We start from the raw sequence: 15,542 nt of genomic DNA, 5'->3' as shown, positions 1-15,542 counted from the left end.
AAACAAACAGAAGCCATAACAGAGTATATACAGAAATCAGAGAGTGAAATTCAATACCTTTTAAGACCTTTAAGACTCTTTCCATGCATTAAGACCTTATCACCACATTTTAACTGGAAATACTGGCGAGATTTTAACTTAGTTTATTTACTAAATATTAATGTAAAAAATTCATCCAAAACTAAAACATGAATCATCTAGCCAATTCAGCAGGTTAGTGCATATAGAAATGTAGAAATAAGTTTCTGCAGAAAACAAAGCAGCTTGATGTCAAATCTGGCAGGATTTCATTGACTTAATAAACTACACAGCATCCTGATATTGGCAGATTTAATTCAGGCAAACTTTATGCAATGCTTGGCGTATGCTAATGAAAAATGACATCAAACTTAATACCGAAGCAGCATTTAAGACTAATACATTTTGAGGGCCTTAAATTTCTCTATATTGATTTATCAACTCTGAATACTTGAAGACCCCGCAGACACCCTGCTTTAGAGTTTAATTGTAAAGTCATCGCAGATTACATATTCGTTCTTTCATAAACACAAAATTCAAGTGTTTTCTAAAGCACAAAGACATTAGGGTGACAGGTTTTTCCTTTATTTTCCACATCAAACTTACACCAGGTTGCACTCATTGAAAGGGTTCTATAAATTTGTCAATATCATCTAAAAAGAAAATAAACAGGATTAAAACATCACCGGCATTTTAATCAGAACACATTATTCCTATCAACTCCAGACAATAGAAACAGTGCTTATTCACCCGTGTTTGAGGCGTACAGACAGAGCTCGTGGGTCTCAGTTTGAGCAATATTTTGTGGTCAAATTAGAGAAATCTTTAGCAGACAAAGAACACAAGATAACTTTAATAATCAAAAGGACAAATCACTCATTCGTTACATCTAAATTAAGTGGAGCTCATAACTGGACAAAGGAGCTTAAAAAAGGAGACAGAGGAATCTAAACTCAAAACAAAACATCAAAATCCAACAACAAAACTAAAACCCTTTTAGAGAGGTTTACAGCACATGAAACCCCCAAACACTACACTCGCACAACAACCAAGTACTTGAAATTGAAACAGGTGACCTGCGTGTATGTAAATCCTTTGACGTGTGCTTTGTATTAAAACAACTGACCAAACAGATTAGTTTAAAAAAAAAAGAAAGGAAACAGATACTATATACATATTGCCATACGAACATTAGATTAAAGGTATTACTTTGTAAAATACCTCACAACGAAAGGTAGAAACTAACCTGTTTCACACCAAGACAGAAGGTAGAAAGGTACTCAAGGGTGCCATTTAATCCAACAAAGCTGTTCAACCTGAACATGGTGAGAAATTTCCAGCGAAAGCCTTTCTCTTAGCAAATCGTCATTTATATTTGATTTAACGTCAAGGATGACACATTTTCAAAAATAGGTGGCTTCTGCATAAAAGCTGAGAAAGGGCGAACTGCTCATAGGTTGCACATGATCCATCTCTTTATTAAAAAACTACTTGGAGATTAAAACTGAAATTTGATTTGCCAACGATCCTTCACATCACATTTACATACATAAAATTTCTCACAAGATCACATACCATCTGGCCTGCCGACACGAGCCGGATCTACAAGAAAAGTGGAGTCCGTTCCCATATAAAGAGACTGACACGAGATCCTTGGCAGCGATTGGTGGATCCTGGAACTAAGGGGGGTTGACGGTTGGAGATGATTGGCTGGCTGCTCCGTGATAGGCGGAGCATGAGACCCGGAGAGGTAGAAGAGGAGCAGGAAACGCTCTGCTTCCTCACAGAGGAGTTTGTGGATTTGGACAAACGTTCGCTGCCGTCTCCTCTCAGTGGTGAAATCCTAGCGCTGTATTTACAATCAGGAAATCTCAAAGCTCACGCCCTCGCCAACCGATCCCCGCCCACTTACCCGACGACACTGATTGAACATGTTGGGAATAAACTTGGAATGGCTATAACTGAATTGTCAATAAACCCCCTTATTATATAGTGTAATAATATATAACGCATTTATAAAAGAAAACACTTAGCCTCTACAGTGATTTATCTATGGTTTACAAAGAGAAAAAAAACAATCTGCAAGATCACGGTCTTTTTCAGGGTTGATCTAAAGCTTGGATACGGTTTTCCAAGGAGTCAGAAAAAGGGTTAGTCGTCGTCTTCATCGTCATCTTCACCCTCGTCTTCTGCCTCCCTCTTTCGCTTCTCTCCTCGAACATCAGCCTCTTCTGCACAGAGTACAAAGCTCATCGATTAGGCTGAAAAGTGGACTTTTATCGACAGGCTTATGAAAATATCACTTTTTTGTTATCCTCACTGTATATGGTTTTATCACAATATTGACAAGCTGCAAAAAAGTTTACAGTAACAAGTAAAAAAAGAAAAAATATTTTGTATACAGCGTTTTTGTACATACATGATCTGAGAAAATGAAGATTAACCAAATTAAATTGCAAAAGGATGATGAAATGCAATAGCTGGTGCTTTATAACAAAGTCTCATTAGTAAATGTTTGTTAAATTAAAATCAACAATGAGAATAAGCTAATTTATTACAGTTAGCAGCATATTACTATCAATTTAATACAACAGAATTTTAAAAGTTATTAAATTTAATAAAATTTTTACGACTTATAATTAGACGACGACTATGATTTTAAATGAGCTAGTTTGCATATAGAAATGAACATCAACTAAGATTAATAAAAGCTTTTGTAGTTTTTCGTTGAGTTTGGTTTAATTAATGTTAGCTATTGGAGCCTTATTGGACAGTTTTAAAAGTACAAGAGGCTTAGAAATAGTCAGAATTTTCAATTAAATTTTCAGCAGTTTCAGACTGATAATTTCAGCTAGGTTAATGTGTAAATGTTACTAAAAAGATAAACAAGGTCTTTAAGCATGTGCTAATGTAATGAAAACTGCAAATACAATCAAAATATTCTTAAACAGCAACTTTAAGTAATAAATCATTATTCACAGTATCTTGAAGTATGATATGTCCGTTTTCATGATATAGTTTTACTGAATTCTGGCATACACTGCCTGACAAAAGTCTTGTCCCCTTTCCAAGTTTTAGAAAGAACAAATAATAACTTGACTAATAGTTGATCATTTGGTATCAGAAGTGGCTTAAATTAAAAGGCAAACGCCTAGAGATTACACTTATTTTACCACAATAAAATAGGATCATGCCTTGATTTTTAAGTATATAATATAAAGTCATGCTGCATTGGAAACAGAATGAATATTGTGCACGACTCCCATGAGCTTGGAGGACTGCATCCATACATCTCTGCAATGACTCAAATCACTGATTAATAAAGTCATCTGGAAGGGCAAAGAAAGCGTTCCTGCAGGACTCCCAGAGCTCATCAAGATTCTTTGGATTCATCTTCAATGCCTCCATCTTACTCCAGACATGCTCAATAATGTTCATCTCTGGTGACTGGGTTGGCTAATCCTGAAGCATCTTGACCTTCTTTGCTTTCAGGAACTTTGATGTGGAGGCTGAAGCATAAGAAGGAGCGCTATCCTGCTGAAGAATTGGCCCTCTCCTGTGGTTTGTACTGTAATGGGCAGCACAATTGTCTTGATACGTCAGGCTGTTGATGTTGTCATCCACTCTGCTGATCTCTCGCACGCCCCCATACTGAATGCAATCCCAAACCATGACTTTTGCTTCACCAAACTTGACTGATTTCTGTGAGAATCTTGGGTCCATGCGGGTTCCAACAGTTCTTTTGCAGTATTGATGATGATTGGGATGCAGCTCAACAGATGATTCATCAGAAAAATCCACCTACAGCCACTTTTCCAAATGATCAACTAGAAGTCAAGTTATTATTTGTTGCTCTTACAAGACTTTTTTCAGGTAGTGTACGTCTACTAGATAGCATAACTGATGCTTACCCTCGCCGCCTTCCTCCTCTTCCTCTTCTACGTAATCATCATCATCTTCCTCGTCCTTTTATCAAAGGAATGGAGTGTTAATAAGATGCATAGTTTAACAAAAGGAAAAAAAAAAGAAAGCAGCAGCTACATCACCTGGATGTCCTCTTTCATTAGATAGGACAGCCCAACTTCTCCACCCTCTGAACCTTCCTCATCCTCCTCCTCTTCTTCCTCGTACTCTCCCAGCTGCCCTGCTCCTTCGTCACCATCCTCATCATCGTCTGCATTAAGTGGTGGAAAAATTACATAACGCTCAATACTTTTCTACTGCACCATATGTGTGGCTTTTATTTTTTTGCTTATTATGTGAGTTTTTAACAGCAGATGTCGCTCAGACTAGTTTAACCATACGCTTAAATACAAGTGGAAGACGTTTACATTTAGCAGACACTTTGGTCCAAATCAACTTACAATTGAGGCATTCAGCGATTCAACAAGAGGAGGCAACACACACAAGTGCTAATTATACAAAGGAAAGAGCGCTGAACACATCAGCTTAGTCATGCAAGTCACCTGTAAGTCATGATATTAATGCAAACACTTCACGATGAACTTTCTTATAATTCACTTACAGCTTTCCTAAATTTATTAATGATAATTAAGGTTCATCTTGTATTTATTTATTTATGTTTTAATAATAATTCAACACTTATATAGCACTTTTTTAGACACTAAGCACTTTACACAAAGGGGGGAGGGGGAGAGGAGGGGACCGCACACCAGCTTATTGGTGGAGAGGAGACAGAGTGATGAAGCCAATGGTCTGGAGGACATGATGGACAGTGGCCAATTTTGGCCAGGATGCCAAGGATAAGTCCTAGTCTTTTTCGAAGGACATCCTGGAATTTTTTTATGACCAAAGAGAGTCAGGAAAACAGTTTATCGTCTCTATTGAAAGACTCAGAGCTCGTATAGAGTCCCCTTCACTATACTGGGGCATTAGGACCCACACAGACTGCAGGTTGAGCGCCCCCTGTTGGCCTTAAAACACCACTTCCGGCAGCAACCTAGCTTTCTAGTCTGGTCTCCCATCCAGGTAATAAGCGGGCACAGCCCTGCTTAGCTTCAGAAGGCAACCATGTGAGAGTTGCAGAGAGCTACCTGCCGGCATAATTTATATATACATATTATTATATATACACACACACATCATATATTATGCCATGGCAAGAACTGTACGAAGGAGGATCAACTGGTATGGGTAAGGAATTGGATTCAAGAATAGTGTGGCTGTTTGTAATCATACAGCGCCATCTGCTGTTAAAAACTAAGCTCAGAATACATTCAAGAGAGAGCAATGCAACTATGAAAATATTTGAATTGATTTTTTAAACAATTTTCCTCCACAGCTCTAGTTAATTATTCTTTTTTTTAAACTGTATATATGATATAATTGATTTTTAAGGCAACTAACCTTAACCTGCAAGACGTTTGTTTTTGTTTCTATAAATGTGTTTAATACCATGTCAGCATCAGAGGGTATATTCATTGCAAACTCAGAGGTAGTAACATATATAACACGCATATAACTACACAAAACCATTTAGCAAAACTATACACAAAGAAAACAATATCATTCTTATAAAATCCATTTATACGTAAAGACTTGGCTTATTGCTAAAAATAAATGAAAAGAATGTAACTTATTTATGTTTAAATGTCACGATGAACAAGAGCTTCAATGTAGCGCCTTAAAAAGCTTCGACCAATTGATTAAACTTCACCATGATTTGTGTTTCTTACCATCATCGTCAGCCTCCGAGTCTGGAGCTTCGTTGTCTTCAGCGTCGAAGCCGTCCAGATATGTGACCTGAGGCAGCAGCTCGAAGATGCTTTCCCTGTAGTCCTCCAACGTGGTGATCTCGCAGTTAAACAGGTCCAAGCTCTTCAGGTTCTTTAGGTTTTGCTGAGGATTGAAGAGTATGTCATGCCTCACTGATTACTTAACACCTCCAAAATATAGGATTTATTCAACAATAAGTCTATATGGTTTAAATGTATTATTATAGTGTGTATTTACCAGGGCCTCCAGTGTGCTGAGCTCTTTGATCTTGTTGCCACTCAAATTAAGGTAGGTCAGATTGGCGCATTTCTCAGCAAGAGTCTCCAGTGTCCCCGAGATGTTATTATCGCTCAACTCCAACTGGAAAAGACAGAGTCGCTTTAAATATGAACATTCAGTAATTCAGTTTCACTTTCACGGCATTTAATAAGCTCACTATAGAACAATGTCAAACATTGCCTGAATCAAATTCCAACCATTTACGAAATTAACAATGTTTGATAAAGTCTGTGAAGTGATTTTAAATGTGCGTTATATTTGATGTTTGACGTAATCTCAACCGAAAAAGAAAGAGAGGGTGGGACATAATGTAGTCCCTCCCCTTTTTTAAAAATAGCCAATCGCATTTTGTTTCATCACCACTCATGCAGTGAGTGGTTGAGCTCAAGTGCATCAAATGTGAAGCATCCTAAAGGAGGCGGGGCATGTCAGATACGAGAGAGCATTTGATTGGTTAAGATTTGATGGAAAAACTTAGGCCGCATTTACACGGCACTGTTCAAGTGAATCAATTCCGATTTTTTTCTCCCATGTAGCACAGATCGGATTTGGCCCATGTTCGTGTTAGCAGGAACAAATCACTTTGATTCTGATTTACTCAAAACAGATTCAGGCCTTGTTCATATGTGGAAATTTATCAGATATATATCGGATCTGTTCTAGTGTCTGCAGTGTGAGCAGGTGGATCGGATTTTCACCTGTCAATGCGAGTCACGTGTCATTAAAAACCGTAGCGAATGATGTCATGTCTGATGCTTTCATTTCAGAACAGACTTTAGTATAATCCCAAACTTTAAATCTCATACACGAGGACTTAAACAGCTTTTAAATTGTCATATAGCACGGGTATTTAAGCATGTTAACGAGAGCGAGAGAGCACAATGTCTGCTACATATCCATTATAAACTAATATAAAACTAGTGCATAGGTACATCACGTGCATAAATCCCGCCATGGACATCACATTAAGATGCCTAAAGGTTTAAAAAAGCCTACATATCAATATAAACTATATTGATATAGTTATAAACTATAGTAAAACAGCTCATCAAAAGCTGTGAACAGATTACATACAGGAATAGAGAAAAGAGCACTCTTTAATTATCAGCTGTTAGTCAGCGCCCGCTTTTTTTTCTCTCCTGGTCATTACGCCTGTAACCCCACCAGTTCTACACAACCTAACCTGCTCCGAGCTGATATTGAACCGGCGACCTTCCGCATGGGAGTCGGTTGCTCTAAAAAGGAGGCTAAAGACCATGGCCTCTAGCGTCTGTCGCTAGAGCACCTTAAGAGGTCAGAGGAGTGAGGTTTACCTGCACAGCTCTTACTAGCTGGCCTCTGTTACACTCACCCCCCTAAACCTCACTCCCATCTGGGTCACGGCACCAATGTAACACCGCCAGTCCTACACCACCCAACCCGCTCCGAGCTATGATCGAACCGGCGACCTTCCGCATGGGAGTCGGCTGCTCTAATAAGGCTGGCCTCCGTTACACGCCTTTGCTGTGTAAATGCAGACGATTGGATACGAGTCACTTTTAAAACATGATGCAAGCAGGTCATCAAAAAAAAAATCCGATACAGTCACAAAATCGGAATTGACCATCACGATCTGCAGTGTAAATGCAGCCTAATAGTGGAAGTGACAAACTACAAGCCTTACATGTTTATATTAGTTTTATATCTTCAAAACCGTGACAATTTGCGTTTTGAAACACGATAGCTTATAGATATCCTAAAAACTAACAATACTAACATCTAAAAAAACGTTCTTTTATTTCATGGGACCTTTAAAGTGATAGTTCAACCAAGAAATGAAAATTCTGTTATCATTTACTCATTCTCCACTTCATCTAAAGCTGTTTGAGTCTTTATTTCTTCTGTTGAACACAGATCTATTGAAGAAAAAACTAAAAAACAAAACAAGTATTTGGGTTTCTACTAAGGATGTCAATGGCTGCTTTACACCAACATTCCTCAGAATATCTTCTTTGGTGTTTTACAGAAGAAATGCATGTGTTTATAATCAATACAGTGCAAGCAAACAATGTGGAAAGTCACATTTTTGGGTGAGCTATCCCTTTAAAGCATGATTACTCAAGTACTGCATGCCATTTAACATCTATATAACATATATAGTAGACTTGTGCTTTATACAAACGTGCAATAATAAATTAACCTACTTCAAATGGATATTTTCCTGTCTCAAAACACTCTTTTCCACTAAGCATCCTCAATCCATTTTTCGTGCACTTTAATAATACAGCGTGTCTACATTAATATGTAAACCGTTACAGTATCAGCTTTCAGCACGGTTAGAGCATCACACTTAAAGGGACAGTTCAGTTAAAAATTAAAAGCGACTTGCCATTTACTCACACTTAGGTGCTTTTAAACATTTATGAGTCTTTATAATATGTTGAACACAAAACAAGATATTTTGAAGAATGTTGGGGGAAAAAACAGCCATTGAAATTCATAGTAGATACAAAAACAATTGATGCTTTGCAACAATCCTCAATACATCTTCAACATAAGAAAGAAACTCAATGAGGAATGGATTTGAAGTGGAGGATGAGTAAACGACAGATGATGTATTTTCATTTAATGCCATGTCAGCAACAAAGGCTATTTTGCATGGCAAAAACATTTCAGTAACAAATACACCATTTAAAAACAACAAGCAAATGAATATAGATATTACATCTGACTTTTAACATTAATGCATAACACTTTCCTGGTGGCACTTTGCAGAATATCTCCTTAAGCGAGTTCATTTTATAATAAAAGCCTTCTGGCAGACATTAAAAGCAGTACAGTCCAACAGAAAGAATATGATTTAGTAAATGACAGAATTCTCATTTTTCAAATACTCCTGTGAAGAGAATTTTGCTTGGTGTTTTTTTAGTGAATGAATGAATTTCTTGACTGACCTTCCTCAGTTTTGGTAGTGAGGGTAGTTTGGCCAGAGATGTAAGACCCACGTTGACCATGCTGAGGAACTCCAGCTCCTTAAAATCATCTGTCAGGCCTTCAATCTCCCCATCACTGGAGCGACAGTTATCCACCACCAGCTCTGCTACCTGCAGGAGACATCAACACGAACTGATGCTTAAACACTAGTATAGACATAGAATGATAACCGATTACAAGATTTAACACGGTTTGGAAAAGTCAAAGTTTTAAAACCAGCTAAATCTTCTGTTATAAGGGAATGTATTTTTTTTTACAGAGATATTTAAAAAAACACATTTTAGAGCAGTAATCACAATACTGTGATATTTTTATCCAAGGTTATCATGCCATCAGAATCTTATGGCATATAAGCCATATGCTAACTCTAGAAACATGAATAAAAGCTTAAAGTTTCAACACTTGACTGCTGTTATTGTTACAAATACACATTATTTAATTTATACAAACATTTAGTTGCATATTGAAAAACTTTTAGAAACTTTGCTCCGATATAATCACTTAGTTAGTGCTGTACAATATAATATATGTCACATGCACAAAATATGGTGTTTATCTTTTCGTTTTGTGCTCTATCATTTATGTTATGGTGTCAAACAATACATTGTTTATGGTTATACTATGTCAATTTATACGAGTGCAATTCAACATGCCATTACAGTGATGCTGACAGAAACATAAATATTAGCAAAGCAAGAATGTTGCAATATTTACAGTACATTGTTTACATCTTGCATTTTTATTTAGCAATATTTTAATGTTGGACCTGTAATGATTATTTTTAAAATGTCTTTTATATTTTATTAACATATATTTCTAAATTTTTAAACAAACATTTGCCATTAAGTTATAAATAAAGAGATCCCATATAAGTGAGTACATTTCAAAGCAATAGAAAGAATAGTCCTTTACATGTGTATACTCTAAATAAACTACTGATTGAATATATATATATATATATATATATATATATATATATATATATATATATATATGAGCAATTCCAGCGTTATGGATGTGACATTTGCAGTAAAAAATCAACACATAAATTGACAGAGAAAGTATATGTTAACATTATATTGAAAAATTGTATTATATTTTCTAGAGCAACTAGCCACAGAGTTATAGGAGCAGAAAAATATCAATCTGTAAATGTGTTTGTACTTTAAATGAGGAAAATAAGCATGCGTTATGGATGTGACAGTATAGTTTACAGTATACAACACACTTTGTAGAAATTATGTGAATTAAACTGCACAACCCAAAAGAAATGATGCTAATCAAAAGGATTAGAGTCGGCTCTCTACAAAACAAAAATGATTGGTTTTATTTAATTTAATATTTTCACATTTCTGAGGAAAAAGCGTCGTTATGGATGTGACATCTCTCTGTTATGGATGTGACGCATGTGAAATTACCATTTGTGTGACTTTGGTAAATCAAACAGAATAGTTTGAAAACATTGACAGATGCATTTTTGAGTATTTTTAAAGTACTGTAAAATTCTTGCTTACACAAAAAAACCCAGAAATGGTTTCCGTATTTTGGTAAAAACTTAATTTTTTTTCATGGCAAGGTTGACATTTGCACAGAATTGCTCATATATATATATATATATATATATATATATATATATATATATATATATATATATATATATATATATATATATATATACATTAGTTATCAGGATATGAAAGCACATAATGTGATGAGATTTTTCTATTATGCTATTTTGTAGCTAAAAATAAATAAATAAATAAATAAAAAATGTTGCACTATAGATAACTCAATGACCAAACTAACTGGGGGAGAACAGTGTGCAACACTGGAAGCTTAATGCACTGAACAGGCATAGCTTTCCTTATATAGTAATAGGGGAGGAGCTATCAAACTCCAAAGCTGAATGGGATGGGAAGATACATAGTGTACACAATGTTAAGCACACAGTGTATAGTGCATCATTTATGATGACTACTGGCTGTTTTTATACCGGTTTCACAAACACTTCTCCATAGACCTTAGTCAGGGAAGAGCTATATATTATTTCTGACAGGAATGAAAATGAGGCAGTGAAGAATACAAGTAAATATTATACTGTTGTTTTTAAGGATGATGGAGCAGATAAGAAAATATTTGTTGGTTTTATTGGAAAACCAATCTCAAAGCACTTAAGCTATGAAATTTGTGCGACATATCATAGGGTATATTGACGCCAATGTGTGTAGAGTACATCCCATTTTGCAAATGAATATTTTTCTTAATTTATCAGTAAACATAGGTCATATATTTTAGTGCATTTAAACAAAATAGATTTTTTAAATAGGTATATTTATATATAAAAAAAAAAACATTTAAATTCATGTGAAACATTGCAAAACAAAATTATTTATTATATTTTATAAATTCAGTTTTTCTTGAATTTTGCTCTATTTTAAATTTATTTTTGTTTAATATTTTTCCCTAACATAATATATATATATATATATATATATATATATATATATATATATATATATATATGTGTGTGTGTCAGATAAACAGCCATACATGTTAAGGGAATTGTCTATAATTAATTTATGACCCATGTAAATGAAATCCCATTTATTAATAGTAATAAAATTGAAATACATTTCTTTTCCCAAAAAGTTCAAAAACATTGGAAAATATATAGCATAAACAAAATTAACGGAGATGGAACATTTAGAGACAGCAAAAAAATAACTGAATATGGGTTGGAATATAAATGTTTTTTTTTTTTTATTTTGCACTACACAAAGTATGAATCCTTCCTGTTTCTGTAGAGCTGCTGTATGCTATTTATCATTGGATAGCCCCGCCCCCGTCTCCCACCATTGGTTGAGCCTGTTTTTAATTCCAATTATTGAAACAAACAATACACACATATTTTCTAATGTATTTACACTTTTACATTTTAATGTAAGTAATTAATGTATTTAACAGGAATGATTTAATTTAAATGGGATTTAAATTATAATATAGACAATTCCTTTAACATAGATATTTGTTTATCTGACAAGTTTGAAACTTTTCTATATATACAAAAAAAATGTATTCAACAAATAAACAGATGTGCACTTAAAAGCTTTGAGGAAAGACGTGCTGATTCTCCCATTAAAAACAAACAGAAACGTGCACGCGCGCGCTCACTGTCATGCACTGCAGCCCTAAAATTTAAATATTCAATAACTTGTTGCCCTTGTGGAAAGATACCTACATTTTGAGCACGTGATGTGTGTGTAATGTAGCCCTGGTAATGCCTCCCCCACCTCATCTCACAGGATTTGGTGTGTGTGAATTTACAGCCAGCTCTTCACAAGATGTTCACACAGCGCGCGCAAGATTTTTTAAACCGGTGGCGCAAGATACACCCAAGTTAAAAGCCACGTATCGCTTATGCACGTCCACCATGTCATGTCAGACAGAGTATCAACTCAAGCTCGTGTAAAAGATCCCATCCATCATTACCCCATTCAAAAGAAGCGTGCTTCAATACTTCGGTTCAGGCAAGCCTACAATAATCTACTAAAATCGGAGAGGAGGAAGGGGGGCTCGCCCTTCACCATCTGCCACATTCCTTCAATTAAAACGGCGACTGACATCCTAAACAGCTTCCTAAAGCCCAATGCATAGTTTAACGTCGGGAATAAATAATTTTGCAGACGGTTACATAATTACGCCATTAACGTAACCGCGTAAGAAAATGGCAACTAGTTTTTTTTTAAACCGCAGCGACTATTTCTGGCTCTTATGCGCCAATTATTCGTTTCTCCACACCACGTAAGCGTAGTGAATCAAACCACTGAACTTTTATTAATAATAACAGAGTCAAAGCTTCAAAACATCGTCATCTGCGTCTCAACTATTGATGCAACAAAATGACTTCCACTCCCCGCCCGTCAACACGGAGTCGAGCAGAAACACACACACATCCTCACCACACACACCGCGAGGCGCTGCAGAAGCCATGAACGCTTCATAATACAGTTTGACCTGACATTCGCTCCATATGTGCTTGTGCTCTCAAACCCTGAACATTTTAGAGGGTCTTAAGATGAAGAACGGAGGCGAGTGAATGCCTAATGTTGAGGAGCCGGAGAGAGTAAGATGTCCGCCTATGGAAGACGAAACTGCTCGTTTTTTAACGTACGTTACTAGATTAGAAAAGCCATATAGTAGGGAGCGCATCTGTGAAGCTAGCGTATAATAAACTTTTTATATGAAGAGATAGGAGATTTATTCGCGTGATGTTTTGCATGTAAGGAAGACTGGGGTAGGAATTATATAACAATACACAACAGTTTTACTTTAATTGTTACCGTTTCCTGCTGGAAGCGGGAACAATATCGTATCGGGGCATTGTAATAACATCGTAAGCAAATTAGACGACACTTGTTGAGTAATAAACATATTTGCGACCGATAAAAATACTTAATATCGAAGTGTGTTATTTTGAGGTGCTTGTTGGGACGCCCACATCGACAAGTCTAATGTAATGGCGAAGAGATCGTGTGAGGAGTTCACAAAAGATTCACCAAGAGTTTAACGCGCTTAAAATTACGATTATATCGACTACTTGTTTGTGTATATCCAAATATGCAGTCTCCAAAAATCCAAATTGGCATCCCGTTAAGGCGCCCATGTGGTCTCCAAGCCGCGCTGCCATTCAGCGGACTCCACTGACTATTCCGAGCGTGCAGGATAGATAGACAGACAGGTTGCGAACTAACATCATTTCGCGTTTCTGTGAACAAAATAAATAGTTAAAGCGCTCACCTCTGCTGGAGTTCTGTTCCTCAGCTCTAAGCTAATCCTCTTCTTCATCTCCATTTGGTTGGTTATTGCTGCGCTGGGATCGCGTAAAGAAAATAAATTTGTCAGAAACTCCGGAGCGCGGACCAACGGCTCGGCTATCTTCAATGGCTGCCGTTCTCCAACTGATCCTCCATGATACCTCGCACCCAACCCCCTTTTTGAGATCCCGCCTACTTCGCGTTTCGATTGGATGATCGCTATTTGTCAACGCGTGATTGGAGAACGTGCCTGTCACTCAAACAGATCACGCTTATCAACATAATCGGTCTTTATAGCCTGACGCGATTGGCTGGAAATACGCGCGCAGTAGATTTTCGACGGGTCGTCCAGAACGTCAGTATGAAGCTTTCAAACTGTAAATCCGCCTATTCTTTGTTCTCATTGGCGCCCTGAAGCGAAGTCCGTGTCCTTTAATACTCCAATAAGTCGAAATTAATTTATAGACCAGGGATAGATGGTGTATTCTGAAGAATCTAAAGTGAACGCCAATGCTTAAGAGTCAAAAATAAAACATTTTTACATCTTAAAATATAATTTATGTTATTTTCACCTTAAAACACGTGTAAAATGTGTTCTGTGAGGTCAAAAGAGTCTTAAACATTGAGTATGTTCTCTACAATCATTTGTTCTATACAAAATGGCTGACCATAAACCCAGACAGTCATGGTGGCTTAAAGTCTGCTCGCCATCTGTCCCATAATGTGCTGCTGCTGATCGCTTCACTCACAAAGGCCTATTTTAGTCATTGAGCACCAGCAGGATATTCACTTGTTATTATATATTAATAAACAACCTTCATATTTTTTTCCCTAAAAATGTCTTCATTCATTTTAAAACAGCATAAAAAACAAGTATCCCCACGGAAATGTAAAATGAAGGCTTTGAGCGCTGTGCATTAGTGCAGTACACCAAGGTGACCACTAGGGCTGCGTGGCACACTGACCCTGAACCGCAATGGACACCACAACAGATCTGCTAAGCTGATTTATCTGGGCTGCCAGAGAAGAAGTGAATAATCTTTTCTGTATGAAACAGTCATTAGGGCAGACTCTTTGTTTGATTGTGTATCATATATCAATCTTTTCTTTTACAATTACTTTTTAAAAGTACAGATCAGATATGTTTTTTACCCTTTATTATCATAATTTTACCATTATTATTGTCTTTATTGTAGTCAACAGCCTATTTTAGATATTTTTAACCTTTTAGGTGCCAATTACCCGCATCCTAAATTGTTAAAGAAAGACAGAGTCACTCTCTCTCACACACACTATCCCCCTAAAAAGACCCAGTTTATACTGTAAAAATTACATATTATTAAAATCAATTATTATGATTAATTAATTATATATTTTTACTCATTTGATGGCATTTATAAAATTATTTTTGATTTCTTTTATTCACATTTAATTCACATTTATTTGCAGTTTAATGAAATGCATATAATTCTCACATTTGTTCAGTTTATATTTTAATAAGTAATTTCATATCAAAAATGAAACAAAATTTATATTATATTACGTTTTCTTTACTTATTATAGTACTGCATTTATTAATTATGTTTATTTTAGTCATTTTTAATAATTTTACTTTAATAAACACATTGATTTGAATAGTAATTTCTATTAAATTCTTTTAATTTTTATAATTGTTGAGTATTTTTTGTTCACATTTAATTTATGTAAAGTTCTGTCGGCCTC

General features: G+C 35.9%; 1 protein-coding gene across 1 annotated transcript; it reads right to left on the bottom strand.

Annotated features, from left to right (window-relative positions):
• Nucleotides 1–581: 581 nt before the first annotated feature.
• Nucleotides 582–13,953, bottom strand: anp32e (acidic (leucine-rich) nuclear phosphoprotein 32 family, member E). Its single transcript, NM_213277.1, is given in 7 exon segments — nucleotides 582–2,249; nucleotides 3,930–3,984; nucleotides 4,065–4,192; nucleotides 5,715–5,877; nucleotides 5,992–6,114; nucleotides 8,967–9,116; nucleotides 13,804–13,953. Coding segments are annotated over 7 exon segments (753 nt in total). The 5' UTR covers nucleotides 13,858–13,953; the 3' UTR covers nucleotides 582–2,169.
• Between the last annotated feature and the right edge of the window lie 1,589 nt (nucleotides 13,954–15,542).

This window comes from Danio rerio, chromosome 19 (assembly GCF_049306965.1).
Source record: "Danio rerio strain Tuebingen ecotype United States chromosome 19, GRCz12tu, whole genome shotgun sequence".
NCBI classification, from domain to species: Eukaryota; Metazoa; Chordata; class Actinopteri; order Cypriniformes; family Danionidae; genus Danio; species Danio rerio.
Note: the sequence above shows the minus strand (reverse complement) of the source record. Positions and strands in the feature narration are given on the sequence as shown.